Source organism: Astyanax mexicanus, chromosome 23 (genome assembly GCF_023375975.1).
Source record: "Astyanax mexicanus isolate ESR-SI-001 chromosome 23, AstMex3_surface, whole genome shotgun sequence".
NCBI lineage: Eukaryota > Metazoa > Chordata > Actinopteri > Characiformes > Acestrorhamphidae > Astyanax > Astyanax mexicanus.
This window is the reverse complement of record NC_064430.1, coordinates 19,225,157-19,240,072: the sequence shown is the minus strand read 5'-3', so window position 1 is coordinate 19,240,072 and position 14,916 is coordinate 19,225,157. Positions and strand designations below refer to the sequence as shown.

Here is a 14,916-nt window from a genome sequence, read left to right as displayed (position 1 = left end):
CAAAAGTAAAATCAGAAACATGTGTAATAACAAAGTTAAAAGTTCTAATTTAGCTCATGCTAACACATATAACTAGTCCCATCTTATTCATGCACAAAAGAAAGTAGAACCATTCCTTTAGTATCTTCAGCATTAGCTATAGTCTGGATGCTCCTCTACAGCAGCTTGCTGTAGTGTGACTTTCTCTCTCGCTCTGAGCTTGCCTGCTCTTTCTTTCTCTTTCTCTCTGCTCCTCTTTTCCTCTCTTGCTCATTCTCTTGTGGGCTCTAATGCCTTGTTTTGATTTTGCGCTGAATGAGGCTCCCTACTGTCTCCTGGTCCACCTGCTCGGGAAGACATAATTAGCATTGTCTGCCTCTGGTCCTAATTAAATCTCACATTCTGCAGGAGGACTGGTGGCGAGGTGGCGGTGGTGGTGAGGTGGTGCGGGTGGTGGTGGTGGTGATGTGGGTGGTAGAAAGGGGGGTGTAAAAAGAGAAAAGAAAGAATAAGCACTTGTCTTCTTCAGAAGGAAGCGCAGGAGAAGTGAGTTGCCTACAGGAAGCTTATAGGAGGAGCTGGGTGGTGAGCTCTTGACAAATGGGCCAATGGAAATACTCCACATTATTTTAAATAAAGAATTGTTACATTAAATTGCAATGAAAGATAAGGTTACGTTGATGTTTTAGAGATACATGTTTTCGATATATATATATATATATATATATACAGGGGTTGGACAGTGAAACTGAAACACCTGGTTTTAGACCACAATAATTTATTGTCCTGACGGACAGTTCTGGTGGAAACAGGAGAGTTGAGGTGCACATTTAATTCTGCGTGATTTGATCAGCCGTGGTTTTATGTTTTTTGGATACAATCCGGGTTAGCACCCGAACATCCCTTTCAGACAGCTTCCTCTTACAGCATCCACAGTTAATCCTGTTGGATGTGGTTGGTCCTTCTTGGTAATATGCTGACATTACCCTGGATACCGTGGCTCTTGATACATCACAAAGACTTGCTGTCTTGGTCACAGATGCGCCAGCAAGACATGCACCAACAATTTGTCCGCTTTTAAACTCTGGTGTGTCACCCATAATGTTGTGTGCATTGCAATATTTTGAGCATAACTGTGCCCTTACCCTGCTAATTGAACCTTCACACTCTGCTCTTACTGGTGCAATGTGTATTTAATGAAGATTGAGCACCAGGCTGCTCCAATTTAGCCATGAATCCTTCCACACTAAAATGACCAGTGTTTCAGTTTCATGGTCCAACCCCTGTATGTATACTCTGTGTTTAAGCCTCTGAAAACTGGGGTTAGTCCTGATGTTGTCAGTGTGCCTGCCACGAACTCGGATATACGTGTGCTATAGTGCGCTATAGATCACTAAAATAGAACTCTTAAGATTCAAATGAATTGATTTAGTTTTAATCTGGGTTTCCAGTTCGCCATCACTACTCTTATGTACACACTCCATCTGAGAGTGCACTAATAGTGTTAAACCACTGTTCCTTTTCCAACATCAGATTTATGTTTGCAATGGAGCAGAACTCTGTCTGAAATGGGCGGCGGCTTTAGGAGCTTACTGGACCCAAACAGAAGCACTGGAAGAGCAGGAGTTGGCTTTTCTGTGAGGACTTGCTATTTAGATCATCACTGGAGTGGATCCATGTGTGTGCTTGGGGGAGGACAGAGGGATGGAAACTGTACAAGTTGAACCATGACTGAGAGAGAAAGAGAGAGAGAGAGAGAGAGAGAGATTAGAGAGCGTGCGAGAGCGAGAGAGACTGTTTGCCGATACGTGTTGTAAATTAGCAGCGGCGATAAAGCCGTTAGAACTGAAGTGAAGGGAAGAGGAAGAGGCTGCGAGTTAAGTGGGTGAGACATTAAATGATATGACTCAGGTGGATGGAAAGAGAGAGAATAGGAGAGAGAGAGACAGTAATAAAGGACTAAAGCCTCAGGAGTCCGGAGATTAAGGGATGGAGGAAGAGAAGCAGAGAGAGAGGTAGAAAAATAACAAGAGAAAGAGGATCATCAAAAGCTCATTTCAGCTTTATGTGCAGCGCTCCATTGTTCCCACTGCTATTCCTACCTTACGGTGGTCGTATAAGGCCTGGCTGCTGAATAAACCCCCTCAGGTATCTGGTCACTCTTAAAGTGGTAGTTGCCACGTAACAGAGGGTTATAAACTCATTCAGAGTGAGGGGTTCGGATTTAAAGGGTAACTAAAAGGGTAGTTTAGTAGGGGTACTAAGTGATGTATGGGTTTAGAGGCAGGGCAGGAGGGAGATTGGAGGCAGCTGATTGGCTGAGCTGCAGCAGCAGCAGTGTGCCTCTGAAAGTGGTGAGAGCCAGATGGTTGGAGTCAGCAGGGGGAGGTATTGTTAATTGACTGATATGCATATTATCCTCGCCTATACCACAGTTGAACCTCAGAGGGCGCTGCAGAGGCAGAAATCACCACAGTAAAAGTGTTTTTTAAAGAGCCACTAAACCCTTAACCATATTTTTTTTCATTAATAAATGAAATGTGTTCCTTTGAAGTAATGAAACATACCAGTCCTGCTTAACATTTGTATTCACATTTCCTAACCTTTTAAAAATACGCTTTTATTGCAGTCATATAGTGCTATAGGTGAGAATGATGTGTCTGTGTACTTGGTATTGGTTGCTGTCCTGTTGCATCATCCATCCTCTGTTGAGCTTCAGTTGGCGGAAAGATGGCCTTGATGGTTTTCTTGCACAATGTCTTGGGAAATCATTTTTTCCCATAATGAGGGCAATCCCAAACCATGATGCCCCCTCCACCATGTTTCACAGTTAGGATGAGGTTTTGATGCCGGTGAGCTGTGCCTTTTTTCTCCACTTAGCTTTTTTTGTGTGTTCCTTCCAAACAACTCAATTTTGGTTTCATAGTATATTTAGCCAGTAGTGCTGTGGAACATCCAGGTGCTCTTTTGCAAACTTTAAACATGCAGCAATGTTTTTTGGACAGTAGTGGCTTCCTCTGTGGTGTCCTCCCATTATCTCTATTCTTTTTAAAGTTTTCCTTATTGTAGATTTGTCTACAAAAATGTAAGAATGTGCCAGAGATTTCTGTAAGTCTTCAGCTGACACTCTAGGAATCTTCCTCACCTCATTGATCATTCTGCACTGTGCTCTTGCAGTCATCTTTACAGGACGATCACGCCTAGGCAGAGTAGCAACAGTGCTGAACTTTCTCCATTTGTAGACCGTCTGTCTTACCGTGGACACATGAACATCAAGGCACTTAGAGATACTTTTGTAACTCTTTTCAGCTTCATGCAAGTCAACAATTCTTGAACGTAGGTCTTCTGAGAGCTCTTTTGTGCAAGGCATGATTCACATGAAGCAACGCTTCTTAAGAACAACAAACTCAAATTGTTGTGTTTTTTATAGGGCAGGGCAGCTTTAACCAACACATCCAAAACAAAGTCTCAACAACTGAAGGACTCAGGATTACAGCACAACCAGTCGTTCAGTATGAACAGCACAATGACTGAAGACTCAAAAAGACGTGAAGTGTGAACCTGGCAGAAAGGAGCTCATTGGCTCATCCAGCACTGCTTGTTGAGGTGATCTGCAGGTCAGGGAGTTCAGGTTTGAGTGAGATGGTCAGATGTTCACTCCACCCTCTGGAGAGAACGCCTGTCCTACCTGGTGCTGTTCCTGATCCAGGCTGTGCAGTTCCCTGTGAGCTTTCTTTTGATGTTCCTGGTTTGGAAGTTCTGCAGCACCATGGGAGGGCAGTGTGAAATCCCTCAGGTCCTGTAAGATGTGAACTCCAACTTACTTGATACGGTTTACTTTTTCTTATCTGATTTAGACAGGGTAGTAGTTCCTCTCCTGCTCCTTGCTTCAATTTAATATCAGCTTCTTTGTCATGGTGACATTACGGATGAGACGGTTTCCCCTCTTATCATTATCTGAAATCAGACCCACCAAAACAATCTTGCCAGCAAATAAGGAAGTAAAAAAAATATTGATTTATCAAAGTATTGCAGTGTTTTGCTTTGCAATATTCACTAGATCTTCAAAAACACAATATTGATTTTTTATTCTTAGTCTATGTCGAAAGATTGGTGTCAGACAGTGGTTCATTTAGTGTTGTGTTTAAACCCTGACCGCTATAACCTTAACCCCCTGATTTTTGCTGACTCCACCTCCAGCTCAAATTTAAAAAAGGCTAAAAAATGAGAGGTGTAGTTTGGAAGGGGCACTGGGTTTAGAGTAGGAGTGTGCCATATCGTATCGTACCCAATAATATCGCCAACGGTTTTGAATATCGTGAACGATATTATACCCTGAAATATCGTGCCATATCACCCCCCCCCCCTCAAATTATCACATGAGGGTACTACTTTTTGACACTTTTTGACAGCAAAAGAAAAATTCACACTGTTCTTATTTCCCATTATATATCTATAAGAGACAGATTATATACATCCAGTATCATTTGTTTTATGCATTATAATTATCATGACATTCTGGATCTTTAAATTCTGTTACAACTCTGATAAAAAAAAAATATTGTATTTTTTAATATCTCAGTTAGGGATGTGCCATATCCTAGTGTACACAATAATACAAGTGTCATATCGCCAAGATTATCCTTATCGTGAAAATACCATGAAATATTGTGATATTATTTTAGGGCATCAGCAGCAGTTTGAAAAGAGCTGGTGGTTGACTTCATATGTATCAGAGGAGGCATGTGCTAGTCTTTACTCTCCTGGTGTGCTAGGGCATCACTAGTGATAGGGGAAGGCCTAATGAGTGGGTTGGGTAAATTAGCCATGTAAATTGGGGAGAAAATGGGAAAAAAATAGAAATAAAGAACATAGAACAGGTGAGGTAGTGTTGGGAGTAGCAGATGTCTGATAACTATTCATTATCTATCGTATGGTTTGAGTGGTAGGCAAACTAAGACAATAGGTTCATGTTTATCTCTTCCAGAGATAAAGAGTGTTAGTCTACTGTTAGTGTACTCTCTCTCAGCACTGGGTGCAACTTCAAACAGCTAAATGCTGAATTCTTTACAAAGGGTCTCCACAAACATTTGTCTGCACAGTATATTTAAATCACTTAATGAGGATGTGTAGGAGTGTAGAGTAGAAACGCTACAGAGCACAGATTACCCGTTCCATCAGGTTCAGTTTGCTGCGTTCTTGGGCTTTGTGATTACTTTTATATAGATAAATAAGCCCACTACACACGTTTAAGTGTGTTTCTTTGTGATTGCTCGTCCGGGCTCTTTGTGTTCGTCCCTGCAGAGATAGAGACGCGGCAGAATGTCCTCCTGAAGCTATTCTATTTAAACACCGCTCTCTTTATGAGCGGCGCCGCGGAACAACCAGAAAGATGATTACATTTGAATGCAGCCTTAGAGACTATTCAGATAGAGTTCATGCTCTTGGACGTGATGGCTTTGTATCAACAGCTCGAGACGTACCTCTCTCTCTCCCGCACACACACTCGCGCGCACACACACATCCACACATCCAGGCCTGGAGCGAGATCAGGCTGCACGAACACGGCTATCTCCTGGTTATGACTGAGTTGAGGGGTCAAGCGCAAATTGATCGGCTTCGGGGCTGGAATTGAATTGTCAATTTCAATCGCGGGTTTAAGCCTGGAAAGACATCGTCCGCGGCAGCATGTGAAAGCTGCAGAAATGAGGACTGACCAGCGCAGAATGGACTCGCACATATGTATTCCTGGAGCAGCTGCAGAGGGCAGGCGCAATTTATCCCAGAGAGATTCGCCCCATCGTTTGGGATTCGCATGAAAGGCGTTTTTTCTGCAGAAAAGGGAACATTAAATGCGATCACGCTCCAGACATGAAGACACAAGTAATCTCAGAGCAAGGCGAATGCGGAAATTAGCATGCTTTGCTTTTCAGGTTGAATTTGTGTTATTTGTGGCTCGTGTTTAGCTCGCTTGTGTTTGATGATTTGCACGTTTGTCTGCTCAGAAGACCACACAAATTCCAAATCACTTTTTAACCATATCGCTACCTCTGAGAATTTAGTCTGTGACGGGTAATCATCACACGTATGGAATTTTCTCTATGTTAGAGCTTGAAGGCCCATTGCACTGCACATTTTATTGTTTTCTCTACTTTAACACACCCAGGTAGCTTAATAATGAGCGGCTAATTTCCTTGGATCTGGTGTATTGGGAGTGTAGGCCAGTGGATCACCCGGAAGAAACCCATGCAAACACTGGAAGAATGTGCAAACTTCACACAGAAAGACCTGGGTAAACCCAGCTGGGAATTGAACCCAGGCCTTCTTGCTGTGAGGCAACAGCGCCACCCACTGCGCCACCATGCCCCCCCTAAAGTAGATTATCTCCACTTTTATCAAGAAGTTGTGCCTCTGAGAGAGAGTGCTTTTAATTGCGGGGGTGCTGAATTTTGCGCAATACCGGCAAGCCCACTGAGCAGTGAGTGACGTTGAGTGTGCTCAGGCATGGATTGTTTAAAGGCAGTGGGAGTGCAGGCCAGCAGGGGAGTGGGGGGGGCACCTTGAGTACACCCTTAGAATAGGAACCAAATGTAGTAGAAACCAAAAGATCAGAGAACGAAAGCTAGAGACCTTAGAACACTGTGTCTACGATTGATCTATAACAGGGGTTCTTAACTTTTTTAACTGTGCGTCCCCCTTTGTTAGCTTCAGAATTTTTTGCGACCCCCCCCCATTAAGGTGTTCCATGCATGGCTTAGTAGGGGAACAGTCTCAGGAACAGTCACAAATCATCTTCCACGTTAAGAAGGGCTCTGTATTTGTTTTTTTGTAAGAGAAGACATGTAAGTGAAGAAAATCCAGAGTTTTTTGTTCAACGCCAATAAACGGCATTCAGAAATCAAGCAGAAAGCATTCTGTGAACCTCTGTTTTAGGGCTGTGTCAGGGCTGCGAAAATCCATAATCCAAGTATTTTTCATCATACATTGGAAGTGCATCTTTTTGCATCTCCACTTCTAATTCTATGTTCAAAAAAACTCTCCATTTTAATCCAGCCTGGTCTTGCAGAATCGAGATTGAGATACAGATTGAGACTAAAGAGTCGAGTAGAACAGAGAATTAGGCAGTTTGGATCAGTGAAAAGAAAACTATAAAAAAGGGACATATTTAAAGTAGAGTCGGTTTGATTCAGTAAAGAAAAACTAAGTTTTTCGCCCAAATCAGATTCTTATTATTCTAATTTAGCTGAGAAAATAAAAGATGCCCAGGTTAAGAAACCCTGGTCTACAGAATTGGTTGGGCTAATCAGATTAGAATCATAATTCATTGGTGTAAAATTTAAACATTTTCTACTCGTTTTGTTGCAGTGTCGCTTGCTGCTTGTCTCTAAATCGTGACTACAGATTGTATTCTCCACTAGGAAATGAATGGTCACTTGATGCTTTGTCACCTGCTACACTGTAAAACTTGACAAGTTTAATAACTCAAACAATTTAAGCATAAATTATTTTCTAAAATGAGTTATTGTTATATAGAATTGAGTAAATCAAGTGACTTGTGCTAACCCTGTTCACAGTGTAATTGTTAGTTTATTCAAGTATTTTGGACTACTCAGTCTACTCAAATCATTTTTTAGGTAATTTGTTGCCTCGAATGAGCTCATAGTTGCCCTAACAGACATGCATTACACCAACTTAAATTCACTGTTTTTACAGACTCCAGCAAATCAAGTTAAGCTAACTTATTTTTAACTATTAAAATAAAACAAATAGGCTCTAGTTATAAAAACGACCTATCAAACAGCATCAACTTATTTCATTTGAGGAAACTGATTGCCTTACATTATTTAAGTTAAACTCAAATCAAACACTTAAAACAAACAGTTTTTAAAACAGCGGCTATAAATGCAAGAAGGCAACACATCATGTTTGAGTTCACCTTGTCACCCTGTTTTTATCCAGTGTATTTTGATGATGTGAAATTCTGAAGTATTACCAGGCCTACAGTAAATCTCCACCATGGAAGCACATTAACAAAACAAAAGCAGCCTGATAGTCTATTTGTGGTAACAGTGCTGCGTAAGATAGCCGACCTCTGCTAAGATTTACAGAAAGTGTTACACAGTCGCAGTTTGGATTACGATAATCCAGAAATAATCCACGGAGGAGCTGCACTGTAATCCCATAAAACCCTGAATTAGTGGAGAACTATATGTCTAGTCGAGGAGTAATACCAATAATCATCCAGAGCAAATGCTATTATATTAGTTTTATTAGTGACGCTTGTGTTCTTCTAAACTTCACTGGCTGTTTTTCTGTCTTCAGCAAGAGCATCCTTGTGCTAATAAACTCGCTAACGCTGGTCCTTGTCCCTTTTTTTTTTTGCAAATAAGATTTCATAACCCAATGTTGTTGGCTCATAAATAGAGCAGAAAATAGACAAAGGTTGATGTTTTTTTATTGTGGGCTTCATTTGCATTTTATAGACTATCAGCTGTGAATAGAAAATTTGAAGTCTGTAAGATGAATTTTCTCTGAAGCAGGTTAGGGATATTCAAAGCACCAGAGCACCATATTTGAAATTCTAAACACAAGAGTCTGAGACAAGACTTGGAAAACACACTGGAAATCTTTTTTTTTTTTTTTTTGGTTTAATCCTGAAAACAAACAGCAGTTCTGAGAAATTTAAAAACATTCACAGACAGGCAAAGGAAGGTCAAGTGGGTTCTGAGTCTCCTCCACTGAACCTTGTATTCAGGCGATTTACAGATGGATCTAATCTGCCCATTGGAGGCTTATATCAACACTGTTAGGATTAAATTGCTAGGTCTCTGAATATCTATTACCATAACTATTACCAAAGAAAACAACTCTCTTCAGTTAGACTTCATTTAGAGTAAAATCTGGTCCAATTTATTTCAGGTACGGCACAATCGACTCGACTCATCTCCCCGTTGACTGCCCAGATCTCACATCATACACTGCTTTAAATGCATTTCCATCGCTACATTATGGGTAGATAATTCAAACCATATGTAAAAATTCATCCACGATATACCCTAGATGCATTCAGGGTTTGTACGGGTGCTTGAAATATTTGAATTTCTTGAATTTTGAAGAAAGTGCTTCAAAATGCTTGAAATTGTAGCTGCATTTACTTTATAACAAATAACTGTAATAACTATCTGACTAAATAAGCATGCTGAAAAATCTTATACTGAAAAAGTTTGAACAAATGTTTCGATTTCACAGATTGTATTCAAATGGTTAAGATAGTAAAATCATTTGGATTGAAAAATATGTAAGACTTTTGGAACTTCCTGTACAATGGAAAATTTAATTTACCTTTAAATTTACAGCTACCAGAAGTGTGCCATCATTTTTTACAGCTTCTTACCATTTCATTTAAAAACAAGAAGAACCTGCTTTTAATTAATACTATGCACTAGGGTAAGGGCAAGCTAATATATCAGAGTTTTAATCACTCAAACATTAACAGATGTTTTTTAATGGCATAGTTTTAGCCAACATAAATCCATTCGAATCAGCAGAGAACACCAAGGTCAGGAAGTCAAGAATTACATAAGATATACAATAATAGTTTAGAGAAGGTAGCCTGGGAAAACAATAACTCACTGATGGTGAGTGTCAGTGACAGGGGGACATGTCCAATATGCAAATAAACGATGCCTTGAGCCAATGGGAGTGGATTGTCCAAATATAAACCACACCAGGCAAGCATGTAATTGGGTATGGCTGTTTCAAGAACATACTGTTCTGTACCGTAAATGGCTTTACTGGTGCCCTATGTAATCCGTGTATGGTAAAACTAATGGTTAATAAAGCATTGTTATTCACAGTATTAACATATTTAAAAAAAAGCTATATCTGACTGTTGTAATATGCTTGTATTTTATTAATTACACATGAATATATCTGAAAATGCTTGACAGACACCACCCATAAATGTTCCCTGCACCAATTTTTCTCCATTACTCCTTTTCTCCTTCTCAGACGCTGTGGTCGACATGGATGATTGAGTGAATGGGACCTGCAGACCTGCTTTCCTGGAAGAGTGCGGTGAAAAGGTCAGAGGCCATGAGTCACTGCAGCAGACAGCGACGCTATAACCCTATAATGCGGAACACTTAAAATGGGGACCATGTTTGGTGCTCTGCGTCTGGTCAAGCAGTGATTGCCCTCGGGACACCCGTTTCCTGAAATTGTGTCTTAGTAATCCTTTTGTCTCTCTGTCGACTGTGGCCATTTTTTCTTATTTTGAGTTCTAATCTCTTTCCCATCCCCTCTCAAAGCAAATCCAAGCCTCAGACACCAAGAAAACATGACCGGCAGCAGGTTCAGCCTTCCCAAATCCTCTCCCTCTGCCCTCTTGCTTCTTTTCCTTCCCCTGCTTTTCCTCCATCTACCCTCATTAGTGAGGGGTGACTGCTGGCTTATTGAGGGGGATAAAGGCTATGTGTGGCTGGCAATCTGCAGCCAGAACCAGCCGCCATATGAGACCATCCCTCAACACATCAACAACACAGTGCACGATCTGCGCCTGAATGAAAACAAGCTCAAGGCCATCTTCTACATCTCCATGAGTCGATTCACCAATCTGACTGACCTGAACCTCACCAAGAATGAGATATCTTACATTGAGGACGGGGCCTTTGCAGGACAGGCCAACCTGCAGGTGCTTCAGCTTGGATACAACAAGTTGACGAACCTTACAGAGGCGATGCTGAGAGGACTGGGCAGAATGCAGTGCTTGTTCCTGCAGCATAACCTAATCGAGGTCATTTCCACCAATGCCTTCTGGGAGTGCCCTAGCCTGAGCAGCCTTGACCTGTCCTCAAACAAGCTGGCCAAGCTGGACCCATCCACCTTCGTAGTTCTTGGGCGTCTAATGGTGTGCGAGCTTGCTGGGAATCCCTTCCACTGTGGATGTGAGCTCTTCAGCTTCCTAACCTGGCTGGAAGCATTCAACAATGTCACCCACACCTACGACAGGTTGCAGTGTGAAACCCCAAGGGAACTGTTTGGATACCCTCTACTAAGCCCAATCTCAAGTCACATTGGGCGCAACGCCCGCTCCATCTTATCATCCATGTGCAAGGATGGGGTGATTATTCCTGGTATGGCCTCCCTGCCACCTGACCTGGAATCCTCCGGGATGGGATCAGATATTTCCGACCAGATGGGACCATATCATCAGCCTCCATTTACATCGACAGTAGATCCAACACACAGCCCAACCATTAAATTGCAGTCAGTGTCTCTAACCTCGGCATCCCTACTGGTGCAGATCCCTCGACCTTACAGCAAAATGTACATCCTGGTGCAGTACAACAACACGTTTGTGTCCGATGTTATGAACCTTAAGAATAAGAAAGAGATTGTCAAGTTCAACAGCCTAAAATCACACACAGATTACACCTTTTGTGTAGCCTCGATTCGTAATTCACAAAGGTACAACCACACTTGTCTACATTTTGCTACGAGAACTCCAGGTCCCGATGACCTGCATGCTGGCCCTTCTACCACCACCCATTACATAATGACCATCCTGGGCTGTTTGTTCGGCATGGTCATCGTGTTGGGCTTGGTGTACTACTGCCTGCGCAGGCGGCGAATTGAGGAGGAGAAAGAGAAGTCCATTAGTGTAAAGAAAACCATTCTGGAAATGCGTTATGGGCCTGAGGCTGCAGCTGCTGCTGCCAATGACCCTGCAGCCTTGCAAAAACTCCAAGAACAGGTCCACCACCAGCACCATCACAGCAAGATGCCACAGTCCACTTCTTCAAGCATGGGAATGCTCCACAGCTCCACCAACACCAGCTCTTCTCGCCTGTCTGCACTTCCACAGGTGGAAAAGATGGCCACAGCCTTCTCGGAAGCTTTGGCTGCCAGCAAGGGAAACTACATGGACGTGCGGACATCGGCTGGCGGGGAAGAACGAATAAGAGATGGAGCTGTACCGGGAGCAGAAGCAGATATTGTGAGAGAAGAAAATGGGATTGATGCGGGAGAGGACTCTGAGGACGATGGTCGTGGCTCAACCTCAGAGATCTCCACCATTGCAAAGGAGGTGGACAAAGTCAACCAGATTATTAATAACTGCATCGATGCACTAAAGATGGATTCTATAGCAGTTGCTGCAGCGGCTGCCACCACAGCGGAGAACTCCTCATCTCCACCCCCACAGTGCATTACCTCTTCAGCCCGAGGACTTATTCCTCTTTCCCCAACAATTACAGAGGCATGTCAGATGATGTCCTCTCCCAAAATGTCCCCTCTACCACCTGTCCCTCTTGTTGTGCCCCTCTCTGAGAGACCAGGCATCAGTGGAGGCGGTTTCCTTTCGCCTCCATACAGGGACCCTCCTCCTGCTACAGCTGCAAGGCCATTGCAGCGACAACTGAGTGCCGATGCTGCTGTTGTTGTTCTTAGCAACGCAAAGAATCGCTGTGTTGCCCCTTCTGGGGGATCCATGAAGAGTTCTCGAGTCTATAGCCTGGATGTTCCTGAGCCTCTTAGCCCCAATTCCTCAAATTTCCCAGAGAAAGGCAACCCTGTTGGGTGCGGGGAGCCCCTTGAGAGGCTACCTCTTATAGGCGTCCAGGGGGGTAACAACGGCAGGGGAGAAGGTGGCAACGGGGGAGGAGGGGGAGGCGGCGGTGGCAGTGGTGGTTCGGGTGGATGTGGTGTTGTAGTTCAAGGTGGAGGGGGCATGGCACAACAGCACCTCCTTGAGGTGCACCCAGACTACCACTGCTCAGAGCACCGACACTCCTTTCCCGCTCTCTACTACGAGGGTGCCATCGACTCCCCTGCCCAGAAAGCCTCCTTCCTAAAGCCCCTCTCTCGCACCAAGAGGGACACTGCCTATTCCCAGCTCTCTCCTCGCCACCACAACTACTCGGGATACTCATCCAGCCCGGAGTATTCTTCTGAGACCACACTGAAAATCTGGGAGCGCTTTCGACCCTACAAGAAAAGCCCTCGTGAAGAAGCCTACATAGCAGCTGGCCATGCGCTTCGAAAGAAAGTGCAGTTTGCTAAGGATGAGGATTTGCATGACATTCTTGATTACTGGAAGGGGGTGTCTGCACAGCAGAAACTGTGAGTTGACTAAGAGGCACAATGACACAAGGCTGCAAGAGGGAGCTTGTGCGTGGCTCCTGAGACTTAACCAAGTACTTTGGTCCCCACATGCCATCACAAGAGACATGTGATCGAAAAAGGCCTGATTTGGTGTAGGATATTTGAGACTCATTAAGGAATAGTAAATCATCAATCAATTAAAATTGCACAGGAAAATGTGGTAGTTACTTCAAGAATTCAGAATGACCAAATATTTTTTTAATTTTTGTTATTTTTGTTGTGTGCACCGACTTGCACTATTTTAAACCATAATTTGAGAGGAAAATAGACTTGACCTATCAACCTTTGTCTACTCAATATCTGATTCCAGTAGGGATGCTGTTAGTTGATGCTTAGCTGGTGAACTATTGTCAGCGTTCAATGACACGAGGAAAACTTGTGGGTTTGAATTCGGCATGGCTGGATGTCCTGTTCCTTGATCTCTATTCAAGCTAAGCATGCTTGTTAATTCGAGATATCTACACATGTACCTTGCAGCGTCATGTTTGGGCATGCTTTTCTAAGCTGAGGGAGAGGAACGGATATACTTCACATTCAGGAAGCGTAGCAATTCATATTGAAGCAGTTATTTATTTATATAGATCTATTTTTTTCCCTTGCAGCCCATTCTAATTTATTACACTTTCGATATTTTGCCGGTGACTGGCTTTTCATTTGTGATTCCTGCACAAATGTAACCAAAAGAAAGAGCTCTGCAGGGGATTTAGGGGGAGGAAAATTGAATTATATTGAGGATTCTGCAACGTGAAGGCGATATGCCAGAGGACCTTCAGACCTCTACAATTGGCAGCTAGATGTAGCATTAGATGTAGGTCTTGCCGGAGTGCTGCTAGGCTTGCTGATCACATACCATTGCATCCATCATAGCATTCATCCTAACACTCACATGCTTACTTACCCTGATAAAGATGCCGTGTTCTTATCATTGTTCTGATATGTGTGTAATTTGCAGATAATAGCAAATTCCTGGATGTTTAATGAGCTTATATCTTACACTAAATTACACTGTCATTGTGGAAGAGTCACGTTCTATTGTTTACATTGTGTCTAACACTAGGATTAATGTGTTTAGAGAGTTCAAGCCCTGTATGTGATTGGGTATAAAAATCTCAATTGGTTTGATGATATTCTCTCTTCTGCCTGCATCTTAAATTACAAGCTTTCCCAGGAACTTATGCACAGTGTTGATTTATAGATTTTTTTTTTCTTTTCTACCAAGGCAAACCACAATGAAAAGCGAATAGGTATGGGGATTCAGGCAAATGTAATTAATCGCAATGTCTTCTTTTTTTTTTAGGCAGCTACATTCTCATCTGGCTTAATAGGGTAAATTAATTAGCTATTTTGCAGGGAAGGTGCCATAGGTTCATGAATGTGCTTATATTATTAACACTGCCTCCAGTGAAAATGTGATTATAATTAATTGCGAATTCTCCAGTCAGGTCATTACCCTCTGGAGTCACCATATGATCTTTGAATGGCACAAAGGCCACAGAGGCAGGAAGCAATGGCCTTTATGCTAATTGATTTGCTAAATGAATACGCCAGAGTTGATGTGCCAGGGCAGGCTGTAGTGACACAATCACTCCTTAAATCAATATGGTTTAATAGGCCCCATAACACGGACTCCACGGATGTCCATTTTGGAACATTTTGCAGAATTAGGACGGTCAGCATCGCCACCGGCAGCTCTGTCTTTGACTTTCTTTTGCGTGCTGCAAAATGTTAACCTCCTCCATTTGACCGTGAAGTCACTGCCCACATTTGGAAAAC

The 14,916-nt window shown here is 42.7% G+C and overlaps 1 protein-coding gene across 1 annotated transcript in view; it reads left to right on the top strand.

Moving 5' to 3' along the window:
• elfn2a (extracellular leucine-rich repeat and fibronectin type III domain containing 2a) overlaps positions 1–14,098 on the top strand; it is a 155,104-nt gene extending 141,006 nt beyond the window's left edge. Inside the window, exon 4 of the mRNA XM_022668147.2 lies at positions 9,991–14,098. Coding sequence (XP_022523868.2) covers positions 10,319–13,105 — 2,787 coding nt within the window. The 5' untranslated portion in view covers positions 9,991–10,318 and the 3' untranslated portion in view covers positions 13,106–14,098. The remainder of the gene's footprint in view (positions 1–9,990) is intronic.
• The last annotated feature ends 818 nt before the right edge of the window (positions 14,099–14,916 follow it).